We start from the raw sequence: 24,423 nt of genomic DNA on the forward strand, positions 1-24,423 counted from the left end.
CTGGGCCTGCGTCTGCCTCGGTCCCAGAACCCGCACTGGTATCAGTGCCAACCTGCGTGCCCATCTACTGCCCTCACAGAGGTTCCCGGGCTACTGAAGTAGCTGATGGAGGGACCCAAGCCTCCAAAGCCACTGACAGGGATCTGGATCCCAGTTCTTGGGCTTGGTGGTAGGTCCACGGTGTCCAGAAGGGCCATTGAGCCGGCGCCTGCCACTGCGGAGGCCAAGATATCACGGGAAGCAGCTGCCCTTTTTCCTGCCTCGAGTGGTGCTGGGAGCAGTGACGGCTGCTCCTAGAGGCATACGACTCCACCTCAGAGTCTGATGAATAGTCTGACCTTTGCGACCAGGATGGTGTGGACCCAGATGGTGCCGGGCAACAGTGCTGCAGCAAGGGCAAGAGGTGCTGCATCAGTCAGCTTGCCTCTCGAGGGCATGGAGCCTCTCTGCGGCACCGGTGCCGTGCACGGGACTGCACCATCATCGCAATAAGGCCCCAAGCCACCTCAAAAGGTGTCCGGTGTGGAAGGGAGGTCTATGTCCTCCTCCTGAATCTCCCACACCAGGGAGTCCACAAGAACTACACTCGACGGACCTTCCTGCAAGGCGGGAGTCAATGGTGCCAGCAGAGTCACAGCCGGAGCACGGTGTCCTGACATGGGACACACCCCTCTGGCACCAGCTCACTCCACTACTTTAGTGGGAGATTTCAGAGCAACAGCCGTGTTAGTCTGTATTCGAAAAAGAAAAGGAGTACTTGTGGCACCTTAGAGACTAACCAATTTATTTGAGCATAAGCTTTCGTGAGCTACAGCTCACTTCATCGGATGCATACTGTGGAAAATGTAGAAGATCTTTTTATATACACACAAAGCATGAAAAAATACCTCCTCCCACCCCACTCTCCCGCTGCTAATAGCTTATCTAAAGTGATCACTCTCCATACAATGTGTATGATAATCAAGTTGGGCCATTTCCAGCACAAATTCAGGTTTTCACACCCCCCAACCCCCCCACCCCCCAACACACACACACACAAACCCACTCTCCTGCTGGCAATAGCTTATCTAAAGTGACCACTCTCCTTACAATGTGTATGATAATCAAGGTGGGCCATTTCCAGCACAAATCCAAGGTTTAACAAGAACGTCTGAGGAGGGCGGGGGGGTAGGAAAAAACAAGGGGAAATAGGTTACCTTGCATAATGACTTAGCCACTCCCAGTCTCTATTCAAGCCTAAGTTAATTGTATCCAATTTGCAAATGAATTCCAATTCAACAGTTTCTCGCTGGAGTCTGGTTTTGAAGTTTTTTTGTTGTAATATCACAACTTTCATGTCTGTAATCGTATGACCAGAGAGATTGAAGTGTTCTCCGACTGGTTTATGAATGTTATAATTCTTGACATCTGATTTGTGTCCATTTATTCTTTTACGTAGAGACTGTCCAGTTTGACCAATGTACATGGCAGAGGGGCATTGCTGGCACATGATGGCATATATCACATTGGTGGATATGCAGGTGAACGAGCCTCTGATAGTGTGGCTGATGTTATTAGGCCCTGGTGTCCCCTGAATAGATATGTGGGCACAGTTGGCAACGGGCTTTGTTGCAAGGATAGGTTCTTGGGTTAGTGGTTCTGTTGTGTGGTATGTGGTTGCTGGTGAGTATTTGCTTCAGGTTGGGGGGCTGTCTGTAGGCAAGGACTGGCCTGTCTCCCAAGGTTTGTGAGAGTGTTGGGTCATCCTTCAGGATAGGTTGTAGATCCTTAATAATGCGTTGGAGGGGTTTTAGTTGGGGGCTGAAGGTGACGGCTAGCGGTGTTCTGTTATTTTCTTTGTTAGGCCTGTCCTGTAGTAGGAGACTTCTGGGAACTCTTCTGGCTCTATCAATCTGTTTCTTCACTTCCGCAGGTGGGTATTGTAGTTGTAAGAATGCTTGATAGAGCTCTTGTAGGTGTTTGTCTCTGTCTGAGGGGTTGGAGCAAATGTAGTTGTATCGCAGAGCTTGGCTGTAGACGATGGATCGTGTGGTGTGGTCAGGGTGAAAGCTGGAGGCATGTAGGTAGGAATAGCAGTCAGTAGGTTTCCGGTATAGGGTGGTGTTTATGTGACCATCGTTTATTAGCACTGTAGTGTCCAGGAAGTGGATCTCTTGTGTGGACTGGACCAGGCTGAGGTTGATGGTGGGATGGAAATTGTTGAAATCATGGTGGAATTCCTCAAGGGCTTCTTTTCCATGGGTCCAGATGATGAAGATGTCATAGAATCATAGAATATAAGGGTTGGAAGGGACCCCAGAAGGTCATCTAGTCCAACCCCCTGCTCGAAGCAGGACCAATTCCCAGTTAAATCATCCCAGCCAGGGCTTTGTCAAGCCTGACCTTAAAAACCTCTAAGGAAGGAGATTCTACCACCTCCCTAGGTAATATATAGCGCAAGTAGAGTGGGGGCGTTAGGGGATGAGAGCTGAGGAAGCATTGTTCTAAGTCAGCCATAAAAATGTTGGCATACTGTGGGGCCATGCAGGTACCCATAGCAGTGACGCTGATCTGAAGGTATACATTGTCCCCAAATGTAAAATAGTTATGGGTAAGGACAAAGTCACAAAGTTCAGCCACCAGGTTAGCCGTGACATTATCGGGGATAGTGTTCTTGACGGCTTGTAGTCCATCTTTGTGTGGAATGTTGGTGTAGAGGGCTTCTACATCCATAGTGGCCAGGATGGTGTTATCAGGAAGATCACCGATGCATTGTAGTTTTCTCAGGAAGTCAGTGGTGTCTCAAAGGTAGCTGGGAGTGCTGGTAGCATAGGGCCTGAGGAGGGAGTCTACATAGCCAGACAATCCTGCTGTCAGGGTGCCAATGCCTGAGATGATGGAGCGCCCAGGATTTCCAGGTTTATGGATCTTGGGTAGTAGATAGAATATCCCAGATCGGGGTTCCAGAGGTGTGTCTGTGCGGATTTGTGGTCACTTTAGATAAGCTATTACCAGCAGGAGAGTGGGTTTGGGGGGGAGGGGGGAATGTGTGTGTGAGAAAACCTGGATTTGTGCTGGAAATGGCCCAACTTGATTATCATACACATTGTATGGAGAGTGATCACCTTAGATAAGCTATTAGCAGCAGGAGCGTGGGGTGGGAGGAGGTATTTTTTCATGCTGTGTGTGTATATAAAAAGATCTTCTACACTTTCCACAGTATGCATCCGATGAAGTGAGCTGTAGCTCACGAAAGCTTATGCTCAAATAAATTAGTTAGTCTCTAAGGTGCCACAAGTACTCCTTTTCTTTTTAGTGGGAGAGCGACCTTTGTCCGTTCTCTTCTGCTGGTGCGGCACCGGAAGAGGTCTTTGGCACCGGAGAATGTCAGTACTGAGGGTCCCTGGAGCGTGAGTCCTTTCTCAGCGTTGCAGCCACCTCACATCAAAGTGCTGGGCTTGGGGTTGGACGCCGCCTGGGCTGGCTGGGGACAAAGGGCTGACTCCATGAGCAGCAGTTTCAGCCTAAAGTCCCTCTCTTTTTTGGTCCTCGATCGGAAGCCTCTGCAGATCTTGCACTTATCCGTTTGGTGTGCCTCTCACAGGCACTTCAGAAAGGAGTCATGTGGCTCTCCCTTTGGCATGGGCATCAGACAGGACCCGCACGGTTTGAAACCCTGAGACAGAGGTATGCCCCGGTTCCCGGGAGGGGAAACATGATGGGGATGGGGGAAAAACCCATCTAAACTCACTATACTATTTACACTAACTGTAAGATTTTAACTATTTACAGGACACACTGAACAAGTCAACTAAGGGATTGCTTGCTCTTTGCAAGAGAGAAGCTGCTCCAACAAGCGTCACTGGCAGTAAAAAGGAACTGAAGAGGTGGCAGGTTGGCAGGGACCTAGATACACAGCCACGAAGGCGCGACTCCAGGGAGCTTCGCAGCTGACTCGACAGGTACCATTAGGGGAAAATCCTTCCGGCGACTGGTGTGGGGGTGTGGGAATGAAAACTTGCAAGCCAAAGTAAAAGATATATCTTGGCATCAAAATAGAAAAGGTACATGAATGTCATTCTGTTACAAAAGAATTTTACTTCCACACCAGTGCAATTCCAGCACCAACCCAAATCCAGAATGTGGTCACCTATATTTATTGAGAATGGGATAAAAAGCATGGTCCTATAACCAAGGCACTGGACTAGGATACAGGTGACCTGGATTTAATTCTTGGCTAAACCACAGAATTCCTCACAAATCTCTCTGTGTCTCAATTTCCTCATCTGTTTCAATGGGAATACTTCCCTAGCTCACAGAGGTACAGAGAGGATAAAGTAATTAATGTTTGAAATACTCAGACTACAGTAATGGGGACCACGTGTACCTAGATAGCCAGAAATCACCCTTCCCTATTAAACACCTGTCTTATGATTGCCATGAAAGCCAAGCGATCCCACGCTAACCCTGAAGGGCTGTTCATTCAGACATTAAAGTTGGCCAGAACAATCAGGCTCTGCAACAATCATCCCAGAAAGGAACTCTGCCAGCTCACATGAGGCTATGAAGTGCAATGGGATGAACAATCTCCCAATACCACATTCCATCTTAACTCCATTACAGGACTTTCACAAAATGGACACACTCGACCAAATCCAGCTTTGGAAAAGGAGGTTTGCAATTCAGATTGGTGCAACAATTATAGCCATGCCTGCCTTTATTTTCCCTCAGTTCAAACTGCCCCTTGTACCTGATGAGATACTTGGGCCAATAGCAGCTTAGACATATCTCAGTAATACATGCATTCAGGGACCGTATCTGTGACAGGTTGTCCCCCTTAGGATGTCACCTGATGTGCTGAGATACTGCTGAGCCCGCCTATTATGCCAGCCTGGGCACCCTTTTTACCTGTCTTGATGAGCCAAGCTATTAAGCCTCCTCCAGCACACACACACAGGCAGGGCCACTCCCAACTGCAGAACGAAACAGACACAGAACAGTTCTGGGAAAGCTCAGCTTAAGGGACTTGCCCCAGCACTCAGGTATCCACCTCCCTTGGGGTGCAGACCCAAAGATATATTATGAAATCTGCCTCCTCCCTCAATGTGGAGGAAGGTATACACAGCCTCCGCCCTTTGCCCCCCCCCCCCACACCCCGCACTGTGAATTGTACTAACAGGATTATATTATAAACAAGAAATAAGCTTAACTACAAAAAGTGAATTTTAAGTAAATATGAGATAACAGAACAAAGCAGATTACTGAGCAAATAAAACAAAATATGCAAGTTAAGCTAAATATACTTAAGAAGCAGGTTACAAAATATAATTGCTTACCCTAAATGTTATTTTAGGCAGGTTGCAAAATTTCTGTGGTTTAGAGCTCGTTATATTTCTTTTCAGTCTGGACTCCCCCCTTGCCTTCCCTTCAGGTGTCTTTAGCAGTCTTTCTTCTTGGGCATTTGCCTTCCTCCCCACCCTTAAATAAGATTTACATAAGGCGGGAATCCTTTGTTTCCCAAACTTGACCTCCCTTCCCTCTAAGGTGCCACAAGCACTCCTCGTTGTTTTTGCTGATATAGACTAACATGGCTACCACTCTGAGATAATCAGGTGACAAGACCACCTGACCTAGTAGTGTCACAGTTACGTCCCCGGACACCTCCCAAGAGGGAGAGAGATCAGTATCTTCATGGTTTTGTTGTTCCTTCCTGATGGCCCATCAAATTTGATGGCCTGTCGTCGGGTGGGTGTCTTCCCATTACACACCCAGTTGTAATGGTTACATAGTCCATATTCCTAACCTTAGGTACAGAAATGATACATACATATGAATTGGATAATCACATTCAGTAAATCATAACCTTTCCAATGATACCTTACAAGACCCATCTTGCATAAAGTATATCTGTCGTATTCATATTTTAAGCATATTTTCATAAAGACTATGGAGCACAGTGTCAGTGTCAATGATCACATCTTGAATATGTTTTAGTCTCACAGACCACCTACCTTATATTTCGCAAGAAGTAAAATTCTCTTTCAGCCAACCCCTGCTCACCTTTTCACTCCAGATCAGCGGGTAGAGATTGATCTATCGGGGATCGATTTATCGCATCTCGTCTAAAATGCGATAATCGATCCCCGAACGCACTCCCTGTTGACTCCAGAACTCCAGCTCACAAGAGGCTGAAGCGGTGTTGACGGGGGAGCGGCAGCAGTCTACTCGCCACCGTCCTCACGGCCAGGTAAGTCGATCTATTCGTGTCGACTGAAGTTGCGTATCTTAGGTCGACCCCCCCTAGCGTAGACCAGGGTTTAGTTTCCACCACAACTACTTTCCTCCCTCCTCCCCCTAGCCCTTGCTCCTTTACCTCAACCCTCTCTGTAATATAAAAATGGCAGTGAAATAGCTACAAATTAACAGTTTGTTAATGTGTTTTGATTAATCTAGTTCAAAAGAGGACTAGATCAAAGCATATTAAATGTTAATGCACGTCACCAAGGGTCCACAAGGACAGATATTCCACAGCAGGCTAGCACAGGGCTTTCACACCCCAACTGGATAGAACTGTATGCAGAGTGTGCACAAAACGCACACACACTCCCCATGTGCACCTACAAAGCAGGTGGAAGCATGGAATGCATATTGATAGGTGATGACTGAAACTTTGAAGCATCAAACAATAAAGGGTGCTGTGTCAATCACTGAACTGCAAATGGAATAATAGGTTTGCAAATTGGGTTAGTGGGATTTATATTTGAATTTTTTACTTACAGACATTTCTTCACAACAACTGAAAAAAATTAATTTTTGCTAGTATTTAACTACAAAAAATAAGAACACCAATGTTTCTAAAACATTTTATTACTACAAACTGGTACATTTTATCACAAAAAGCTACAAGGCCTGTTTATAACATGTACACTACTATACAGTGTGCGATACACTCCAAAAAAATAGCCACACTCACAGCACAATTTTTAAATTTATGCATCGTAGCCCTAAGGGGTAAATATTATGAGCTGCATAATGTATTATGTCACACAGCACTTGGAATATTTACCCTCAAACTACCTTTTTCAAGTGATTAGAACAAACACGAATAATATAGCCAATTTTCAACACCAAAAAAAGAAAAAGGAAGCTTAAAAAAATATACAACACAAAATGTTTTAATCAGCTCTAACAGTTTGGTTGCTATAAAAGCTCAACTAAAATGGTCTTAATGTCATTTTAAACAAATGGGAAACACAGAAATTATATAAACAAGTTATCTGCATAATGGAATGCATGCATAGGGTGGGGATGTTACACAAGTCTCATCTGTGAAACTATTACAAAGTCTTGCATTGAGCCACTTTAGAACAGAAGTAAAAAGCTGTTTTTCAACTTCAATTTTTTCATTTTCATGCATTTAGTTATCTTCAGTTTGGTCAAGGGTGAAGTCAGTTTGTTCTTCTGTTTCTTCTTCCTCCTCTTCCTCTTCCTCCTCTTCTTCCTCTTCAGCAGGCTCATCAGCCTTGTCTTCTTCTTCTTCTTCTTCTTCTTCCCCTGCCTGCTGATCCTGAGATTGATCAGTAATTTCAAAAGGATTTTCACCCTAAAATAGAGAAATTAAACTGTTCAAATATTTTGAAATCTAAGACATTAAAAATGAAACCTTAATTTTATTTAGCAGAAACATGCACTGTCAAGTCATGTAAGAGAAAAAACTGTTGAAATAATGCTGGAATTTGTTACACCATTTCTGGGGCAACACATGGAGATCAAAAAATGGATTTTCAAGGTTCATGATGAGCTACATCTAATTTTTATATTTTAAACAGCCACCTCATGAGTATAAAGTGAGAAACAGAAGTACAAATCTCTATATGTTAGAAATCATGATCTCAATATTTGACTCTAATGAAATCAGAACTGGCACTTAACAGTTTGAGTTGATGCAGACTGAAAGCACCCATGTGTTAGATATGCAGATAAAACCTCAGTATCACTTCAGCATTAACAACTCAATAGATAAAACAGCATGCTTAAACTTCGCAAAAAAGCAATTCTTCATGTAGCTCCAACAGCTTTGCTTCCTGGATTGAAAGGTGAATTTGAAAAAACTGGTTTCCTTCTACCTTCTCTTATTCACACTAAGGGCATGGCTACACTTGCTAGTTAGAGCGCATTAATGCAGCCCAGTGCGCTCTAACTCACAACGCGTCCACACTGGCAAGGCACATAGAGCGCTGCTGGTACTCCACCTCGGCGAGTGGAATAATGTTTGATGCGCCCCCGCTGGAGCGCCGCAGTGCCAGTTTGGATGCCATGGTCTGCTAATGCGCTCTGATCAGCCTCCAGAAGTGTCTCACAATGCAGGAATGTAGGAATGTGGAACAATGTAGGAATATGGAACAAATCACAGAATTAGAGCATCTACAAAATCCTAGCATTTCCAATCCTGAAAATGGAATTTGACTATTTCATTCACCATAAATTGATGCCCCTGTGTATTTCTACAGATTGAGTTTGCTGATAAACAAAATAGACTTTCTTCAATAATGTACAGATCTGATGGAATCAAGGTAACTTAACACCAGGGTTTTGACCTTTCTTATGCTGAATCTCTATACATTTGAAAACAAATTGTTTATTTTGCTTTGCTTTTACCCACTTTAATTTATTTACCCTTGCACCACTTGAGTATGAGCTTTCAGTTTTTATGTAAAAAAACACTTTTATAGATTGTATTTTGTCAATTTTGTCCTAAAATTTAGGCTTTGTGAAAACTAGCTTCTAGATGTTCTAGCCACTCTGGTCATCACTTTGAACTCTACTGCCCTGCCCTCAAGTGACCAACCATCAGACCAGCCCTTTAAATTCTCTGGGAATTTTGAAAATCCCCTTCCTGTTTGCTCAGCCAGGCGTGGAGTGCTCTCAGCGAATCTTTCCAGATTACCAGGCCTCCACGTGCCAGGCGATCCCAAGTATGGAGCAATGGTGAGGTGCTGGACCTCATCAGTGTTTGGGGGGAGGAAGCTGTCCAGTCCCAGTTGCGCTCCAGCTGTAGAAATTACAATATCTTCGGGCAGATATCAAGGGACATGATGGAAAGGGGCCATGACCGGGATGCTCTGCAGGGTTAAAGTGAAAGAGCTGCAGAATGCCTACCACGAAGCCTACGAAGCAAACAGCCGCTCCAGTGCTGCACCCACGACCTGCCATTTTTACAAAGAGCGGGACACGATACTTGGGGGCGACCCCACTTCCACTCCAAGTACCACCGTGGACACTTCAGAGCACAGTCCAACAAGGCAGGAGGAGGAGCAGCAAAGCGGGAACGAGGGTGCTGAGGAGGAGGAAGACACCCCGGCATCCCTAGATGCACGCATCCAGGAGCTGTTCTCAAGCCAGGAGGAAGGTGGTCGGTGCTTGGGGAAGGACAACCACCAGAGGAGGTTCCCGGTAAGTGGCTTTTATTTTGGGAAGGAAGTTATTCAGTGTGGGCTCTTGGGACGAGGAGGGATATGGCTGCATGCATGCCTAGATGCAAGATAGGGCGCTGATGTGCTCTCTCACATCGTGGTAATCGGCCTCAGTGATCTCTTCAAAGCTCTCATCCAGAACTTGGGCAATGTGGTTGCATAGGTTTTGTGGGAGAGCCACTGTGGTCCTTAACCCAGTCAGTCTAACATGTCCACACCACTGTGCCATGAGGTGCGGGGAGACCATTGCTGCATACAGGCAAGCTGCATATGGGCCAGGGCGGAAGCTGCATTGTAGTAGAAGACCCTCCCTTGCTTCTCAGGTCACCCTCCCAGGACGAACTCCTGTTGAAAATGTGGGAACAGTGTTCAGTATAGGGGCCCCCTGCAGCTATTGACTCTCCCCAAGGCACAGAAACCCAGAGGACAGTACAGCCATGAAAGAATCAGTCCCCCTTGACCCTGTGCTTACTCACCATTCTGGGGCTCCTGGGGGTTGTGCGCGCTCGCTTTGGGACAGGCAAATTATGAGACTGTGTAGACTGTGCTCACCCTCCTTAAGTACGGGGGAATCACTGCTCTGTCTGGTGTGAACAATGCTGCCCCTGTTAAGTGTTGCATTTTGTCTTTACAGATGCAACCTTGAGATCTCAGCCGTCCGTGTTATCACCGGCCGAGAGGCTGCAAAGAATCAGGAAGAGGCCACATAGAAGCAAAGAGGACATGCTGCATGAAGTCATGCAGAACTCCCTTAATAAAAATCAAAAAGTGCAGGAGTGGTGGGAGAGTGAAAGGAGGGTCCGCCAGCAGAATGCGTATCGCCAGCACCAAAGCACAGAGCAGCTGATAAGCATCATGGGGCGCCAAGCGGACTCGATCCAGGTGCTCGTAGCCATGCAGGCAGAGTACTACCACCCTCTTCCCGCCCCCCCCCCCCCCCCCCCCGGCAGCCCTCATCCCAAAACTCTTTCCCTTGTGCCCCATGTCACCTCCAACCCACTTTCTCCAACATCCGGGTTCTTACCGCAACCAGCTGCCTCCAACACCTGTAGCTTCACCACCCAGCCCTGAAAACTATGACCCTTACCCACTGCACTCAACCCCCATCACCATGCAGTGTAACCATCCTGAAGTGCAGCACTCATTGCACAACACTCCGAACAGGAAGGCTTGAGTATGATAACAGAACATACTAAAACCTGTGATTGTACCGTTCCCCACCCCACCTCCTTGCCCTTGTGTTTCCCAAGCAGTTGTATTTCTTTTCAATAAATGCATTTTCTTTTCATTAAATAGATTTTTTTTGCTTTGAAAACATTATTTATTATTGCATAAAGTAAAAGATACCTTAGTCCAGGAAAGCAACAGGTACTGCAAGTCAGTGTATCATACGTAGCAAACACAAATTCCTACTAACATTGGAACCACTGCACTTCACTCCCGTGCAGGGCACCAGACACTACTGGTGGCTTTCAGCCTCAAATTGCTCCCTCAACGCATCCCTAATCCTTGCAACCCCACGCTGGGCCCCTCTAATAGCCCTGCTCTCTGGCTCTTCAAATTCAGCCTCCAGGTGTTGAACCTCCGAGTTCCATGCCTGAGTGAAGCTTTCACCCTTCCCTTCACAAAAGTTATGGCGGGTACAGCACACGGATATAACTGTGGGGATGCAGTCATCGGCCAGGTCCAGCTTCCCATACAGAGAGCGCCAGCGGCCCTTTAAACAGCTAAAAGCACACTCCACAATCACTCTGCACCGGCTCCGCCTGTTGTTGAATCACTCCTTGCTGCTGTCAAGGCTCCCCGTATATGGTTTCATGAGCCATGGCATTAAAGGGTAAGTGGGGTCTCCAAGGATCAGAATGGGCATTTCCACTTCCCCTACGGTGATCTTCTGGTCTGGGAAAAAAGTCCCGGCTTGCAGCTTCCTGAACAGGCCAGTGTTCCGAAAGACGCGTGTATCATGCACCTTTCCGGGCCAGCCTGCGTTAATGTCAATGAAACGCCCACGGTGATCCACAAGCACCTGGAGAACCATAGAGAAATACCCCTTGCAATTAACGTACTCAGAGGCTAGGTGGACTGATGTCAGAATTGGAATATGCGTGCCATCTATCGCCCCTCTGCAGTTAGGAAAACCTATTTGTGCAAAGCCAGCCATAACATCATGCACATTACCCGGAGTCACAGTTCTTCTGAGCAGGATGCGATTAATGGCCCTACAAACTTGCATCAACACGATTCCAACAGTCAATTTCCCCACTCCAAACTGGTTAGCGACCGATCGGTAGCTGTCTGGAGTTGCCAGCTTCCAGATTGCAATAGCCACCATCTTCTCCACCATGAGGGCAACTCTCAATCTCGTGTTCTTGCGCCGCAGGGTGAGGGTGAGCTCCTCACACAGTCCCATGAAAGTGGCTTTTCGCATCCAAAAGTTCTGCAGCCACTGCTAGTCATCCCAGACTTGTATGACGATGTGATCCCAGCACTCAGTGCTTGTTTCCCGAGCCCAGAAGCAGCGTTCCATGGTGGTGAGCATGTCCGTGAATGCCACAAGCAATCTCATATCTTATGTGTTACTCGTGTCGATATTATCGGAGTCCTCACTGTCACTTTGGATCTTAAGGAGTAACTCGACTGCCAAATGTGATGTGCTGGCTAGACTCATCAGCATATTCCTCAGCAGTTCGGGCTCCACTCCCACAGACCGAAAGGGAAGAGAGAGTGCGCAGTACAAAAAATGTCGAAAGATAGCGCCAATTGTGGATGGAAGCAGAGGGACTGCTGGGATGCGAACCGATGCATCATGGGGCGTGGAGACAGGACCCAGAATGCCCCGCACTCCCTGCCCCCTTCCCACAAGCCACAGCACCAGAATGGGAAGAGGTGTTCTGTGGGATAGCTGCCCACAATGCACCGCTCCAAATGCTGCTGCAAGTGCTGCAAATGTGGACATGCCAGTGCACTTGCAGCAGTCAGTGTGGACAGACTGCAGCGCTTTCCCTACTGCGCTCTACGAAGGCTGGTTTAACTCAAAGGACTCTACATTTGCAAGTGTAGCCATGCCCTAAGTCAGTCTATTCATCCTCAAGAAGACAATTCTATTTTAAAGGTGAACTGTAAGGCAAAATTAAAACCAAGTTAGACCCAGAATTATAAATCTTTTAATGGTCACTGAAATTGTCTGATCTGAAATTCATATTCTTGGTTATCCTTACTGAACCAGGAAGTAGCAAGCAGATTTCAGACAGAAGTTTATTTTAAATAGATTAGTCAAAACTTAATTTTCTCATGAATGCTCTCCCTGTTTAGTAGGGACATTCAATACAGAACATTTTTGTTTTGCTGTACACCTTTAAGAACTGTGTATTAATAGTAAGTAAAAACAATGGAATTACATGAAATGTAGACAGCTGTTTTGCACAGGCTGCTAATTAAAGCACAACTAGTTTTCCAAGAGTATTACTTAAAGGTGATCTGAAAAGGAAAAAATATTGGGCTTCTGCCTTTTTTGCTTATGATGTGCAAAGAAAGTCATGTAAGTTTGGAGTTTATTTTTTAAGATTTTTTCAAGCACCACGGTGTTATTCAAGGTCGACTTAGGAGGACTACAACACCAGACATGACTGGAACTTGATAACCTCTATTTCTTAGGTTAAAAAAGCAACACTTAAATCTGGATTTATGCCCTCTTTTGAGATACACACACACAGCCTGAAACCAGAGGTTACTGACCTTACGGTAACTGGAGTTCAAGATGCTTTTGTCCACATGGATCCCAATGCAGACACATGCACCTAAGGCATGCAAGTGTCCACTGGGGTTGTGAATTCACCCTGTGTACCTTTACGGATGTTTCTTACAGGAAAGGTATAGAGCAGCTCAAACTTCCAGTCAGTTCTTTCAATAATTCAGAAATCCAAGAACTCTGTATCAGTGGGGAAGGCGGGTGCATCCTGGGATCCATGTGGACAAAAACATCTTGAAGAACTCCAGTTACTGTAACATAAGTAACCTCTCTTTATCCACATGGATCCAACTATAGAACTAGCAATTATCCTTCGAAGAGGTGGGTGATAGAGTCCTATCTAAATGGCGACTGTAGAACAGCATTACCTAACTTGGCATCTGATCTAGAACCTATCACAATGAAGCAGTGATTGGTAAACATATGAACAGAACTCCAAGTAGCTGCTCTACAAATTTCAGAAATAGGAAGCCCTCTGAAAGAAGTCACAGATATCAACTGGATCCTAGAAGAGTGTATCCTAACTTGAGGGGGAACAGGTAGTTTATTCAAAAGAACAGGAAATTTTAATACAGTCTGTAACCTATTTACAGAGTCTGAGAGGATACAGCCTACCCCTCAGCTTTACTACCAAAGCTACAAAAAAAGTCTAGATGATTTACAAAAAGGCTTCGTTGTGAAAAGATAAAAGGGCATATCCCTAAGAATATCTACGTGTGTGGAGTTTAGTCTCCACAGAAGAGAGCCATGAGACTTAAGAAAAAATACCAGTAAGGGAAGAAACTGATTTACATGAAGTCCAAAACTACTTTTGGTAAAAATCCTGGATGAAGCCCGAGTGTAACTTTGTCCTTATGAAACAGCATATGGAGGGCCAGACATCAAAATTTGAATTTCGCTCATCTTGTGTGCTGAGGTGATGGCTACCAAAAACATCACTTTAAACAGAGAGGTGATACAAAAAACATGACAAGTTCAAATGGAGGGTCCGTCAGACTTAAGGACCACGCGCAAGTCCCAGGTAGCAAATGGTTCCTTAATATTGGTGGAAATATGTGAATTAAGCCTTTTAAAAACCTACGTAACATAGGGTGATAGGAAAATCTAATGACCATCAACATATGGATTATATGCTGATCTGCGGCCAGATGGACCCTAACAGAGCTAACTAAAAGCCCTGAGTACTTAAAAGACAGTAAGTATTCCATAACATAATTAATTACAAACCCAAAGTAACGTATTATAAAATTTTATTTATTTTGGTCTTGATCATGTTTAGGCATCAATGAGGAGACAAAGATACACACACACACACAGCCTACTAATACAGTACCAACTGGTACCAATACAGTACTAATACAGTACCAACTAGTAGCTGAATCTTTGCAGAATCCTACCGCAGAAATTAGGTTAGGTTTAACCAAAAATAAGACTGTGGGGGAGATATGATTGCTCTCTATGAATAAATCAGAGGGATAAATACCAGGGAAGGAGAAGCATTATTTAAGTTGAAGGTCACAAGAACAAATGGATATAAACTGGCCGTGAACAAGTTTAGGCTTGAAATTAGATGAAAGTTTCTAACCATCAAAGTGAAGTGAAGTTCTGGAACAGCCTTCCACAGGAGCAGTAGGGGCAAAAAACCTAACTTGCTTCAAGACTGAGCTTGATAAGTTTATGAAAGGGATGGTATGATGAAATTGCCTACAATGGCATGTAGCTCAGGGATGGCCAACATGAGCCTGAGAAGGACTCAAGTTGGCCACCCAACTCACAACCACAGGCAGTTAGAAGGAACTGAGTGGCAGATGGTGCTTCTCTGCCTTTTATACTCTTGCTGTGAGAGGTGCAAACGTACACCAGTTGCCTGTGCAGCCCAAAGGGACACTTATGGCTAAAAGATTTCAGGTTTATGTGCACAAACCTATGGTGGGATCCGTGTATATGAATTCTCAAACTATAGTTTGTTTATTTTTGACACTTTGCAGGTCAATTGTAGGTTGCTATTATGTCCAGGTACAATCACAACTTGTCTTTGGTATTAGCGAAATGAATATTTAACAAATCAATAAGTGTGAAGTGTATGGTTTCAGAGGAACAGCCGTGTTAGTCTGTATTCGCAAAAAGAAAAGGAGTACTTGTGGCACCTTAGAGACTAACCAATTTATTTGAGCATGAGCTTTCGTGAGCTACAGCTCACTTCATCAGATGCATACCGTGGAAACTGCAGCAGACTTTATATACACACAGAGAATATGAAACAATACCTCCTCCCACCCCACTGTCCTGCTGGTAATAGCTTATCTAAAGTGATCAACAGGTGGGCCATTACCAGCAGGAGAGTGAGTTTGTGTGTGTATGGGGGTGGGGGGGATGTGAGAAAACCTGGATCTATGCAGGAAATAGCCCGACTTGATTATGTAAAGAGTTGTCACTTTGGATGGGCTAGCACCAGCAGGAGAGTGAATTTGTGTGGGGGGGTGGAGGGTGAGAAAACCTGGATTTGTGCTGGAAATGGCCCACCTGTTGATCACTTTAGATAAGCTATTACCAGCAGGACAGTGGGGTGGGAGGAGGTATTGTTTCATATTCTCTGTGTGTATATAAAGTCTGCTGCAGTTTCCACGGTATGCATCTGATGAAGTGAGCTGTAGCTCACGAAAGCTCATGCTCAAATAAATTGGTTAGTCTCTAAGGTGCCACAAGTACTCCTTTTCTTTTTGTGAAGTGTATATAACTCAAAATTCCAAACCTTCTTTAAATTGTTGTATATGTTCAATCTTACATCTGCAACTTCAGGGAAAGACATTTTAAACTATCAGCTTTAAGAACTAAATGCAAGAAAACCAGGAAATTCCAAGTATAGAAATGCACTTTTAAAGTCACCTAAACAAATTTACCTCTATTCTCTTCTCTCCTCCTCACCCCCAACTACCTTAGCTTGCAAGCTAGAAATGTTTTGCTAAGGATATTGAACTATAAGTCCAAATTCTGTATATTTGTAGAATTTAATTAAAGACTCAAGAGGCTAGAGCTCATGGCTTCAACTGATGCATCTATGCTAAATCTTACAGGATGAGAACAATTTGAGATTTTAAATCCTGGTTATTTGGCACATTGATTGCAATCTTGTAATTTTTCCTGAAGACTTTACTCTTGTCAGTATAGATTGAAAAATCTGTATTATTTTGACACCCTATGTATGGACAAAATTATGGCTATTTTGACACCTACTTATAGTTACTCTCACTACAGTTTAAATATCAAAGCATGGTTATTTAGTTGATCCAGAAAATTGTGCATTATACATGAAACTGCATTCACAGGCATCCCAACAGATGTCCTGCTCAAGGGTTGCAAAGGTTCTTTAATTCTAAGTTTATGGTAGCATAGACTGCTATTGGCAATGCTGATTTATTTGGACACTGAAATAAACGATATCAGACTAGTCATTTTCTTCTGCAGCAAACAGAAGTGGAATAATCAAGTGGTCTGTGGACATACTAGCAATTTAGTATGACAGTTATGAGATGTGTAATGGAATCTTTGCATTTATGTTACTGATGAAGGAGGATATTTCAGCAAAAGGATTACCGCAGCTTTAATACAAAGTCACAGGATTTGCAACCTCTGCAAGAGTCAGTGTCATACATACTGTTATTTACTAATAAAGCATCAACAATGCACCTAATTTACAAACTCAACATGAGTCTCTGCTTAAAAAGTAAAAAGGACACACAAGACTGGACAAACTAGGACACCCCAAAATGGGAATACAAAAGGATTTAAAAAAAAACAAACAAACATGTTAATAGCTGACTTATTAGCATCACAAAATTTTTGTAAGGTACTTAAAAGAGGGTAGAGAGGTGGCTCAGTGAATAAAGATGGAAGGGTATTCCATGGATTGGGGTGGTCTGTAAGAAGGCAGAGGAGACAAACATGCACTGAGATTAGCATCAATGGGGAATGTAGAAGGAACAGGGTGACACCATAAACAAGATCAGAGATGACAGTATCATTTTTTCCTTTCATATCTTACCTTGACATACAGCTCATATCGTGCCTTCACTATTGGGTTATTCAGGATGCTGGTAGCAGTCAGTACACTCTCCCTTTTTATTTGTTCTCTGTAGGCCTATGAAATGGATTTAATTGTAACTATTACAAACCTGATCTATTTAAATAGTTGTGTGATACAAATTTAATTCATGCTCTATTGGTTAAGGCTGCTACATTAGAGCTGTTACACATTTACTTGTCAAAGCAGGAAACACTAACTCTTGGCATAAAAGGTCCAACCTACACAATAAATGAAATAAGAGGAACTGGGTACAACACAGCTGTATCTGTATGTGGGCGAGTGGACTGGCCCCTGGCTTTAGCCTTGTCTAGGGATACAGTTAAGCCCTCATCTACATTACAAACTGCAACCATGTAACTGGTTTCTCTGAATGTATTTAATGCACATTTAAACTTACACTGGCCGCTAATGCAAAAAAGTTCTCTGACTTACCATCTTATCAGAGCAGATTGCCCTGCATATCATTTTCTATAATTTATTATAATTATTGAAAATATACAAAATCTCAGTAACTGTATAATGGACAAGGAATGTCCAAACTACTGCAGATTTATATTATTCTCCAAGCCACACTCACCAGCTACCACCGTTTTTCAAGTCATGTTCCTCTTTCAACCAATCACTTTAGTAGATTAGCTAAATTAAAAATGCAGCATTTTAAATTGCAATGGAAATTTTGTTTCTGTATATCACTACTACTTCTCAACTGTTCGAATTCTTTCTATATAAGACTTTTCCTTCTGATTAAAAAAGTGCTTAACAATCAGAACACACACCTTGGCTTTAAACATCAGTGAGGTGGCATGCGTATGTCTACATGAAACCAGCAGAGGAAATGATGGCAGCAGCACCACCCAAAATATATGAATTTAGGCCTTGCACTAGGTATACATTAAAGTCTGATACAGACAGGAAAGGACAATGAACTATTGCAATATCACTATAAATAAGTACCTAAATCAATGCTCTAAACTCCTATTTATAGACTTAAATAACTATTGTTCCAACAATTCCTTTCATTTATCTCATGCATTCAATCAAGAACAGTATTTAGTACTACTTAATATTTAATGCAGTAAGTTTTCTTACTAGTTTCAATTTCTAATAGAGCGAGGAATTTAACAGAGAAGTATGTCACCACTGATTTTCTTTTGATCCTTATTGGCAGCCATAAAGTACATTATTAATGTATACACTGTTACTGGAAAGTTGAACCTTCATAAACCATTACTTTCACTAGAAAACTAGCATATCAGAGTGTATACTCATTAGTCAGAATATAAATCTCTCATCAAATCGCAACTTAAAATGATTGTTCCATTTAGTAACATAAACCTAAATCTTACACTGAATCACAAGAAAACTATAAAACCCCATAGCAACAGATCACAATGTAAGCTGTCTATTTGATAAGACGGCTGAATTTATTGCTCCTCATTAGATGCCCAGTATCAAAACAGAAGATTCTAAAGTTAAAAAGGAAACCTGCATTCTATTTTCTGTTCAGATTAGACTGTACCTTCAGCAGTTCACAGAACAAGTAATTACGAACATTTATAAAATACTAAATCTTACTTGCTTTCCCTTTGTGTGATCAGGAGATTTTAAGTGCTGTTGAACAGAACTGTGTAGTGCAGGAACATACACACTGCAAGCACTGCAGTGAACAGTCTCAACTTTCATCATGTGGTCATCAGCAGTAACGCCTAGCAAAGAAAACAAGACATTACCACAATTATGAGGCTCTATTGTCTATATCAGTGGTCTCCAAAGTGGGGTGCACAAGACAATCGATTGGGGGGTGCAACAGGAGGAGAGCCGCCGGAGGGAAAAAAAAGGGGGGCAGGGGCGGCCCTGAGTCCTCCGGCCCGTGGAGGAGCAGGGGCAGCCATGCAGCCAGCGGCCAGAAAGAAGCAGCACTTTCCCCTTCAAAGCCGGCCTGAGAGAAGCGGTGCTTTGAACGGGAAAGCGCCACTTCTCTCCAGCCACTGGCTGCGCAGCTGCCCCTGCTCCTCCTGAGTCCTCCGGCCCGTGCTCGCAGGGCCGCATTCCGAAAGGGGCTTTAGAGCTGCAGGCCAGGGCCCCCTTAGCCCAGGGTCCTGAAGCCCCCACGTTCCAGATGGCCCTGCCTGCTGGGGGGGGCAGCTCCCAGAATCGTGGCCATGGGGGTGGTGCTGTGCTGCACAGAGCCACCTGCACACCCCTGCACCAAATAGGATCTGCCCCAGGTAAGTGCGCTGCACCCCCTGCCTGCCCCTGTCCTGAGCCTCCTCCCGCAGTCCCACCCTGAGCGCCCTCCCACACCCTAACTCCCTCCCAGACCCCGCACCCCACTCTGAACGCCCGCTGTATCACAAAGTGTTAAACCAAGATTTTCAAAAATAATAAAGCATATTCAATCACATTGCTCTCACTAAAAATATTAATAATAATTATTTTTAGGGAGAGCAAAAAGGTTTTTTGTACCGTTAATAAAATTAAAAAAATTTAAAATATTGTTTATTTCACCTTTATCTCATTGTTTTTTAATTTCTATTTTTTGTGTGTTTTATAATTTACATAATATATTAGTACAGTAGTACATGTATATAATTTATAATTTATACATATATTGGGGGTGCGTGCTCAAAAATTTTTTCTGATGGGGTGCGCGATCAAAACAGTTTGGAGACCACTGGTCTATATCAATCATACACAAGCAAACATTTACAAAGCTCAGTTCACGCTAATTAAATTTGTCAAAGACAGACACAGTTGCTTAACTGAAAGAAGTCAAAGATGCTCCTGGGAAATAAATCAAACCCACTTTAATATCAAAGATATGATTCATTTAAAAAAAACAAAAAACACCAAAGACTCAGGTCTAGAACTCTTAAATGGAGCTGGTGGATGACAGTCTTTATGTTTAGAAATCGGAACCGAAGACAGTCCTGACAGATCCTTTTTCTTATGCATTTTAACCACCTGCCCGGGGGTCTTACGTGGTCCTGAGCCCTTCAGAATTGCGAGCGAAGGCTCACCTGACCTTGACAGAGTCAGGGAGGGGTCTCTTCTTTTAGGAGTAGACCTGGATGGGGATCTGTCCTTGTATCAATGAGTGCACCCCTCCCGTGCAAAGCCCATGGTGACAATTCCTTGGGCTTAGCAGCTCTAGGCTCCACTCTCAAGCTCATCCTTAGAGGGTCACTGCTCGTCAGTTAAGGTCACTGTACAGGGGAGTCTCCCTTGCCTGAATCCAAGTGAGATCTCATGGCTTTCTCCATAAGGTGCTTCCCAAGCTGAACATCATGAACTTCACATATTCATGGGGGAAACAAACTGTAAATACTGCACTTTGCTGAGATATGCATCTTACCCAGACAGTAGTGGCAGCACAGATGCTAACTGCTCATGGAGAAAGAGAGAGGCTAAGATATGCAGTTCTTGAACCCTAGGACACCAGGCCTAATCCCAATCCACAGGGAGGGACTCCCTACAATGGGAAAAACTAAGCCGAACTAGCTATATTATCACAAAACTTTAACTATGCTAAATATTAAAACTATTTACAATATATATTTACAGGCTGATGAGAAAGAAGCTGGAGAAAACTGTGGACCCAGAGGATTCTGAGTAAGGCCATGTAGTAGTAAGAAAGAATGGGAGAGGTGTCAGCCTGCACTGCCTCTTATGCCCTCGGTCTGCAGCACAAGGACAGCAACTGCACAAGTGAAGGCCACCAGACACTGCTTACTAAGAATTTCCAGACTCGGGCACACGGCATGCATTGGTACCCATGTGTGGAATACACATACGGACCAGCACTCACAGAAGAACCTAATTTTATTTAGGGTACTTAGATATTTTTAAAGTAAAAAATAAATAAATAAATAAATAACCCCAAAAAACCCAAGTATTTTCTATAGGACTGATCCTATTGTAGTAGCTGTATGAATTGCCACTCTGCCCTACTTAAGGACATATGAATTTTTTTTTCCCCAGACAGGAAAAGTTGCAGGACTCAAATTCTACTTAAAAACTTACAATATTTGCATTCAAGGTTTTCTGTTAACAAGCTAACATGAAAAGATTTTCCTATACACACACACACAAGAATTTAAGGGGATAACTTTTTAGAACTGCTGTAAATAGTTTAATTTAAACTATTTAACATGTTTTATAGTACACTGTATTTTACACTGCATTTAGCAGATATGACATCCACTGGACCAAAGGTCTAAGGGCTTACTTACACATGAAGCGTGTGGATCTTTGATCCAGTGGATGTCTTATCTAATAAGTGCTATGCTAATTAACACAGTACAAAGATCAAGGATAAGTTCCTGGCCACTATATGCTCTATAAAAGGGTCAGAGTAGCAGGAGGGAGGATTCTTCTTAGTGCACACACTCTGGAAAACAGCCACAATGCTGCCTCCTGAAAACCCCTTGTAAGACCCAGCATAGAAGCTCCACCTGGACAGAGAGGGGTGTTGGGGCAGGGCTGCTTACACAGTACTGCAGCTCATAAGGCAGGGAGGACACTGTCATTCAGAAAAGTCTGTAGGGCTAAGTTACACCAAGGGCTTCTCCAGCCCCAGGACAGCCCCAGAATGGCTACAACAGTGGCTTAAAAGTCATTTTAGCCCCACCACCTCCCCAAGTTGTGAGTTTAGTGCTGCACTTCTTAAAGGCCCAGAACAGAATCTCATCCCAAAATAGGAAGGGTGTGGAAAAAGTGATATGTAATCTGACTCAAAATCTTAGTAGTAATACCTATTCTTGGAAAGTTTTGAGACCACTAACACTACAGATGCACTAGAGACCAGAACTGTAGAACTAAAAGGAGGAGACTTTCCTTTGGAGTAAATAGCTTTTAAAGAGAGTCTTAAGAGTCCAACAGATATTATAAAGTGCACTGGAACTGATTTTAATCCAAACATCAGATCAGCATGTTCAAATGAAATGAAAAGAAAAGAAAAAAAAAAAAGACATGGATATTCCCAAAACATGTACTTTCACATGGAGTCTGTTACTTGCCTTCCATTACATCTTTTTCAACAACTTGGACATTTTCAGTCTGGTTGTTGGTCTGCTGCTTGCGCATAGCTGTCTTCTTGAATTTATTCACCATACACTCCTTGAATGCAGGAAACAGAATATCAATTTTAAATGACTGACGTATTTCTCTACCCACACAACACCCCAAATCAGAAACATACTAAATTTTGAAAGTTACCCAGCTTTCTATTCTTGATTATTAGATTTGTTTGTATCAACTATTATTAGTTCCAAGGGAATTTTCTGGCATAATGACTAACAAAGACATTCAAAGCTATTAACTTCAATAACAGCGTATTTTGTTACCTAGCTATGAAGCAATGCTACTTTTCAAAAATTCTGAACTTGCCTTTCTGTTCAGTAGTGTTTACTGTGAACAAGCCTTTTCCTAAGTGAAATGATCTAATGAAAAATTAAGTACATGTTTTGAAGACGATAAATGGTACAATTTAAACTCCAATATGCAAGTGACCTACAAATCAAGGTTTCAGAGTAACACCCGTATTAGTCTGTATTCGCAAAAAGAAAAGGAGTACTTATGGCACCTGAGAGACTAACCAATTTATTTGAGCATAAGCTTTCGTGAGCTACAGCTCACTTCATCGGATGCATACTGTGGAAAGTGTAGAAGATCTTTTTATACACACGAAGCATGAAAAAATACCTCCTCCCACCCACTCTCCTGCTGGTAATAGCTTATCTAAAGTGATCACTCTCCTTACAATGTGTATGATGATCAAGTTGGGCCATTTCCAGCACAAATCCAAGTTTTCTTCCCCCCCCCGCCCCCCCAACACACACACAAACATTGTAAGGAGAGTGATCACTTTAGATAAGCTATTACCAGCTATTACCAGCAGGAGAGTGGGGTGGGAGGAGGTATTTTTTCATGCTTCGTGTGTATAAAAAGATCTTCTACACTTTCCACAGTATGCATCTGATGAAGTGAGCTGTAGCTCACGAAAGCTTATGCTCAAATATATTGGTTAGTCTCTCAGGTGCCACAAGTACTCCTTTTCTTTCTACAAATCAAGATAATTTAGATGTATTCAAGTTGGCAAGGCCTGAGAAAATTCATCCACAGGTCTTTAAGGAACTAGCTGAAGCAATCTCAGAACCATTAACAGTTATCTGCAAGAAATCATGGAAGACAGGTGAGGTCCCACAGCACTGGAGAAGGACAAATATAGTACCTATCTTCAAAATGGGGAACAGATGACCCAACGAATTATAGACCAGTCAGCCTAACTTTGATACCTGGAAAGATACTGGAACAAGTTATTGAACAATTAATATGTAAAACCTAGAGAACAATAGGGTTATATAGAATAACCAATATGGATTTGTCAAGGACAAATCCAGCCAAGCCAACAATTTCCTTCTTTGTCAGGGTTACTGTCCTAGTGGGTAGAGGGGAGCACTAGATGAGATATATCTGATTTTAGTAAGGCTTTTGAAACAGTCCCACTTGACATTCTCATAAGCAAATTAGGGAAATGCAGTAAAAGGTTTAGAAAGCCTGACCTATGGAGAAAGGTTAAAAAAACTGGGCATATTTACTCTTGAAAAAAGAAAAATATGGGGGATCTGAAAACAGACTTCAAATATGTTAAGGGCTGTTACAGCTTATGTCAACACTTACAACAACATGTAAAGTACAGGCACTACACATGTAGCTACATGCCGCAGTGAAAGGCAGGTTTACAGATATACACAGCAATGAAAGGCTCCAGCAGCCCTCCCCGACCCACCACCAAAGCCTTTCCCCGCTGCCTCCTCCTTTCCTCACTACCTCCCTTTTTCCCCGACACCTGCCACCGCCAGAGCCTTTCCCCACTACCACCCCGCTCCCTTCCCCTCCCACCACCAGCCTTTCCCTCCCTCCCCTCCAGCCGCCAGAGCCTTTTCCCGACTATCTCTCCTGCTCCCTCCCCCTCCACCACCAGAGACTTTCCCCACTTCCTCCCCTGCTCCCTTCCCCCACACCATCAGAGCCTTTCTCTGCTCCTTCCCCTGCCAAAGCCTTTCCCCACTGCCTCCTCTCCTCCACCATGGGAAAAGGCTTTGGCAGTGGGGAGACAGCTGGGCACTACACTACTA

At 43.5% G+C, this 24,423-nt stretch overlaps 1 protein-coding gene across 1 annotated transcript in view; it reads right to left on the reverse strand.

Moving 5' to 3' along the window:
• Positions 1-6,828: 6,828 nt before the first annotated feature.
• The window catches only part of ZNF326 (zinc finger protein 326), a 37,851-nt gene continuing 20,256 nt past the window's right edge, over positions 6,829-24,423 (reverse strand). The window contains exons 7-10 of the mRNA XM_048860542.2: positions 22,303-22,402; positions 18,860-18,990; positions 17,243-17,338; positions 6,829-7,582 (exon numbers count right to left, since the gene is read on the reverse strand). Of these exons, the coding sequence (XP_048716499.1) occupies positions 7,397-7,582; positions 17,243-17,338; positions 18,860-18,990; positions 22,303-22,402 (513 nt within the window). The 3' untranslated portion in view covers positions 6,829-7,396. The remainder of the gene's footprint in view (positions 7,583-17,242; positions 17,339-18,859; positions 18,991-22,302; positions 22,403-24,423) is intronic.

Source organism: Caretta caretta, chromosome 8 (genome assembly GCF_965140235.1).
Source record: "Caretta caretta isolate rCarCar2 chromosome 8, rCarCar1.hap1, whole genome shotgun sequence".
In the NCBI taxonomy this organism is placed as follows: domain Eukaryota; kingdom Metazoa; phylum Chordata; order Testudines; family Cheloniidae; genus Caretta; species Caretta caretta.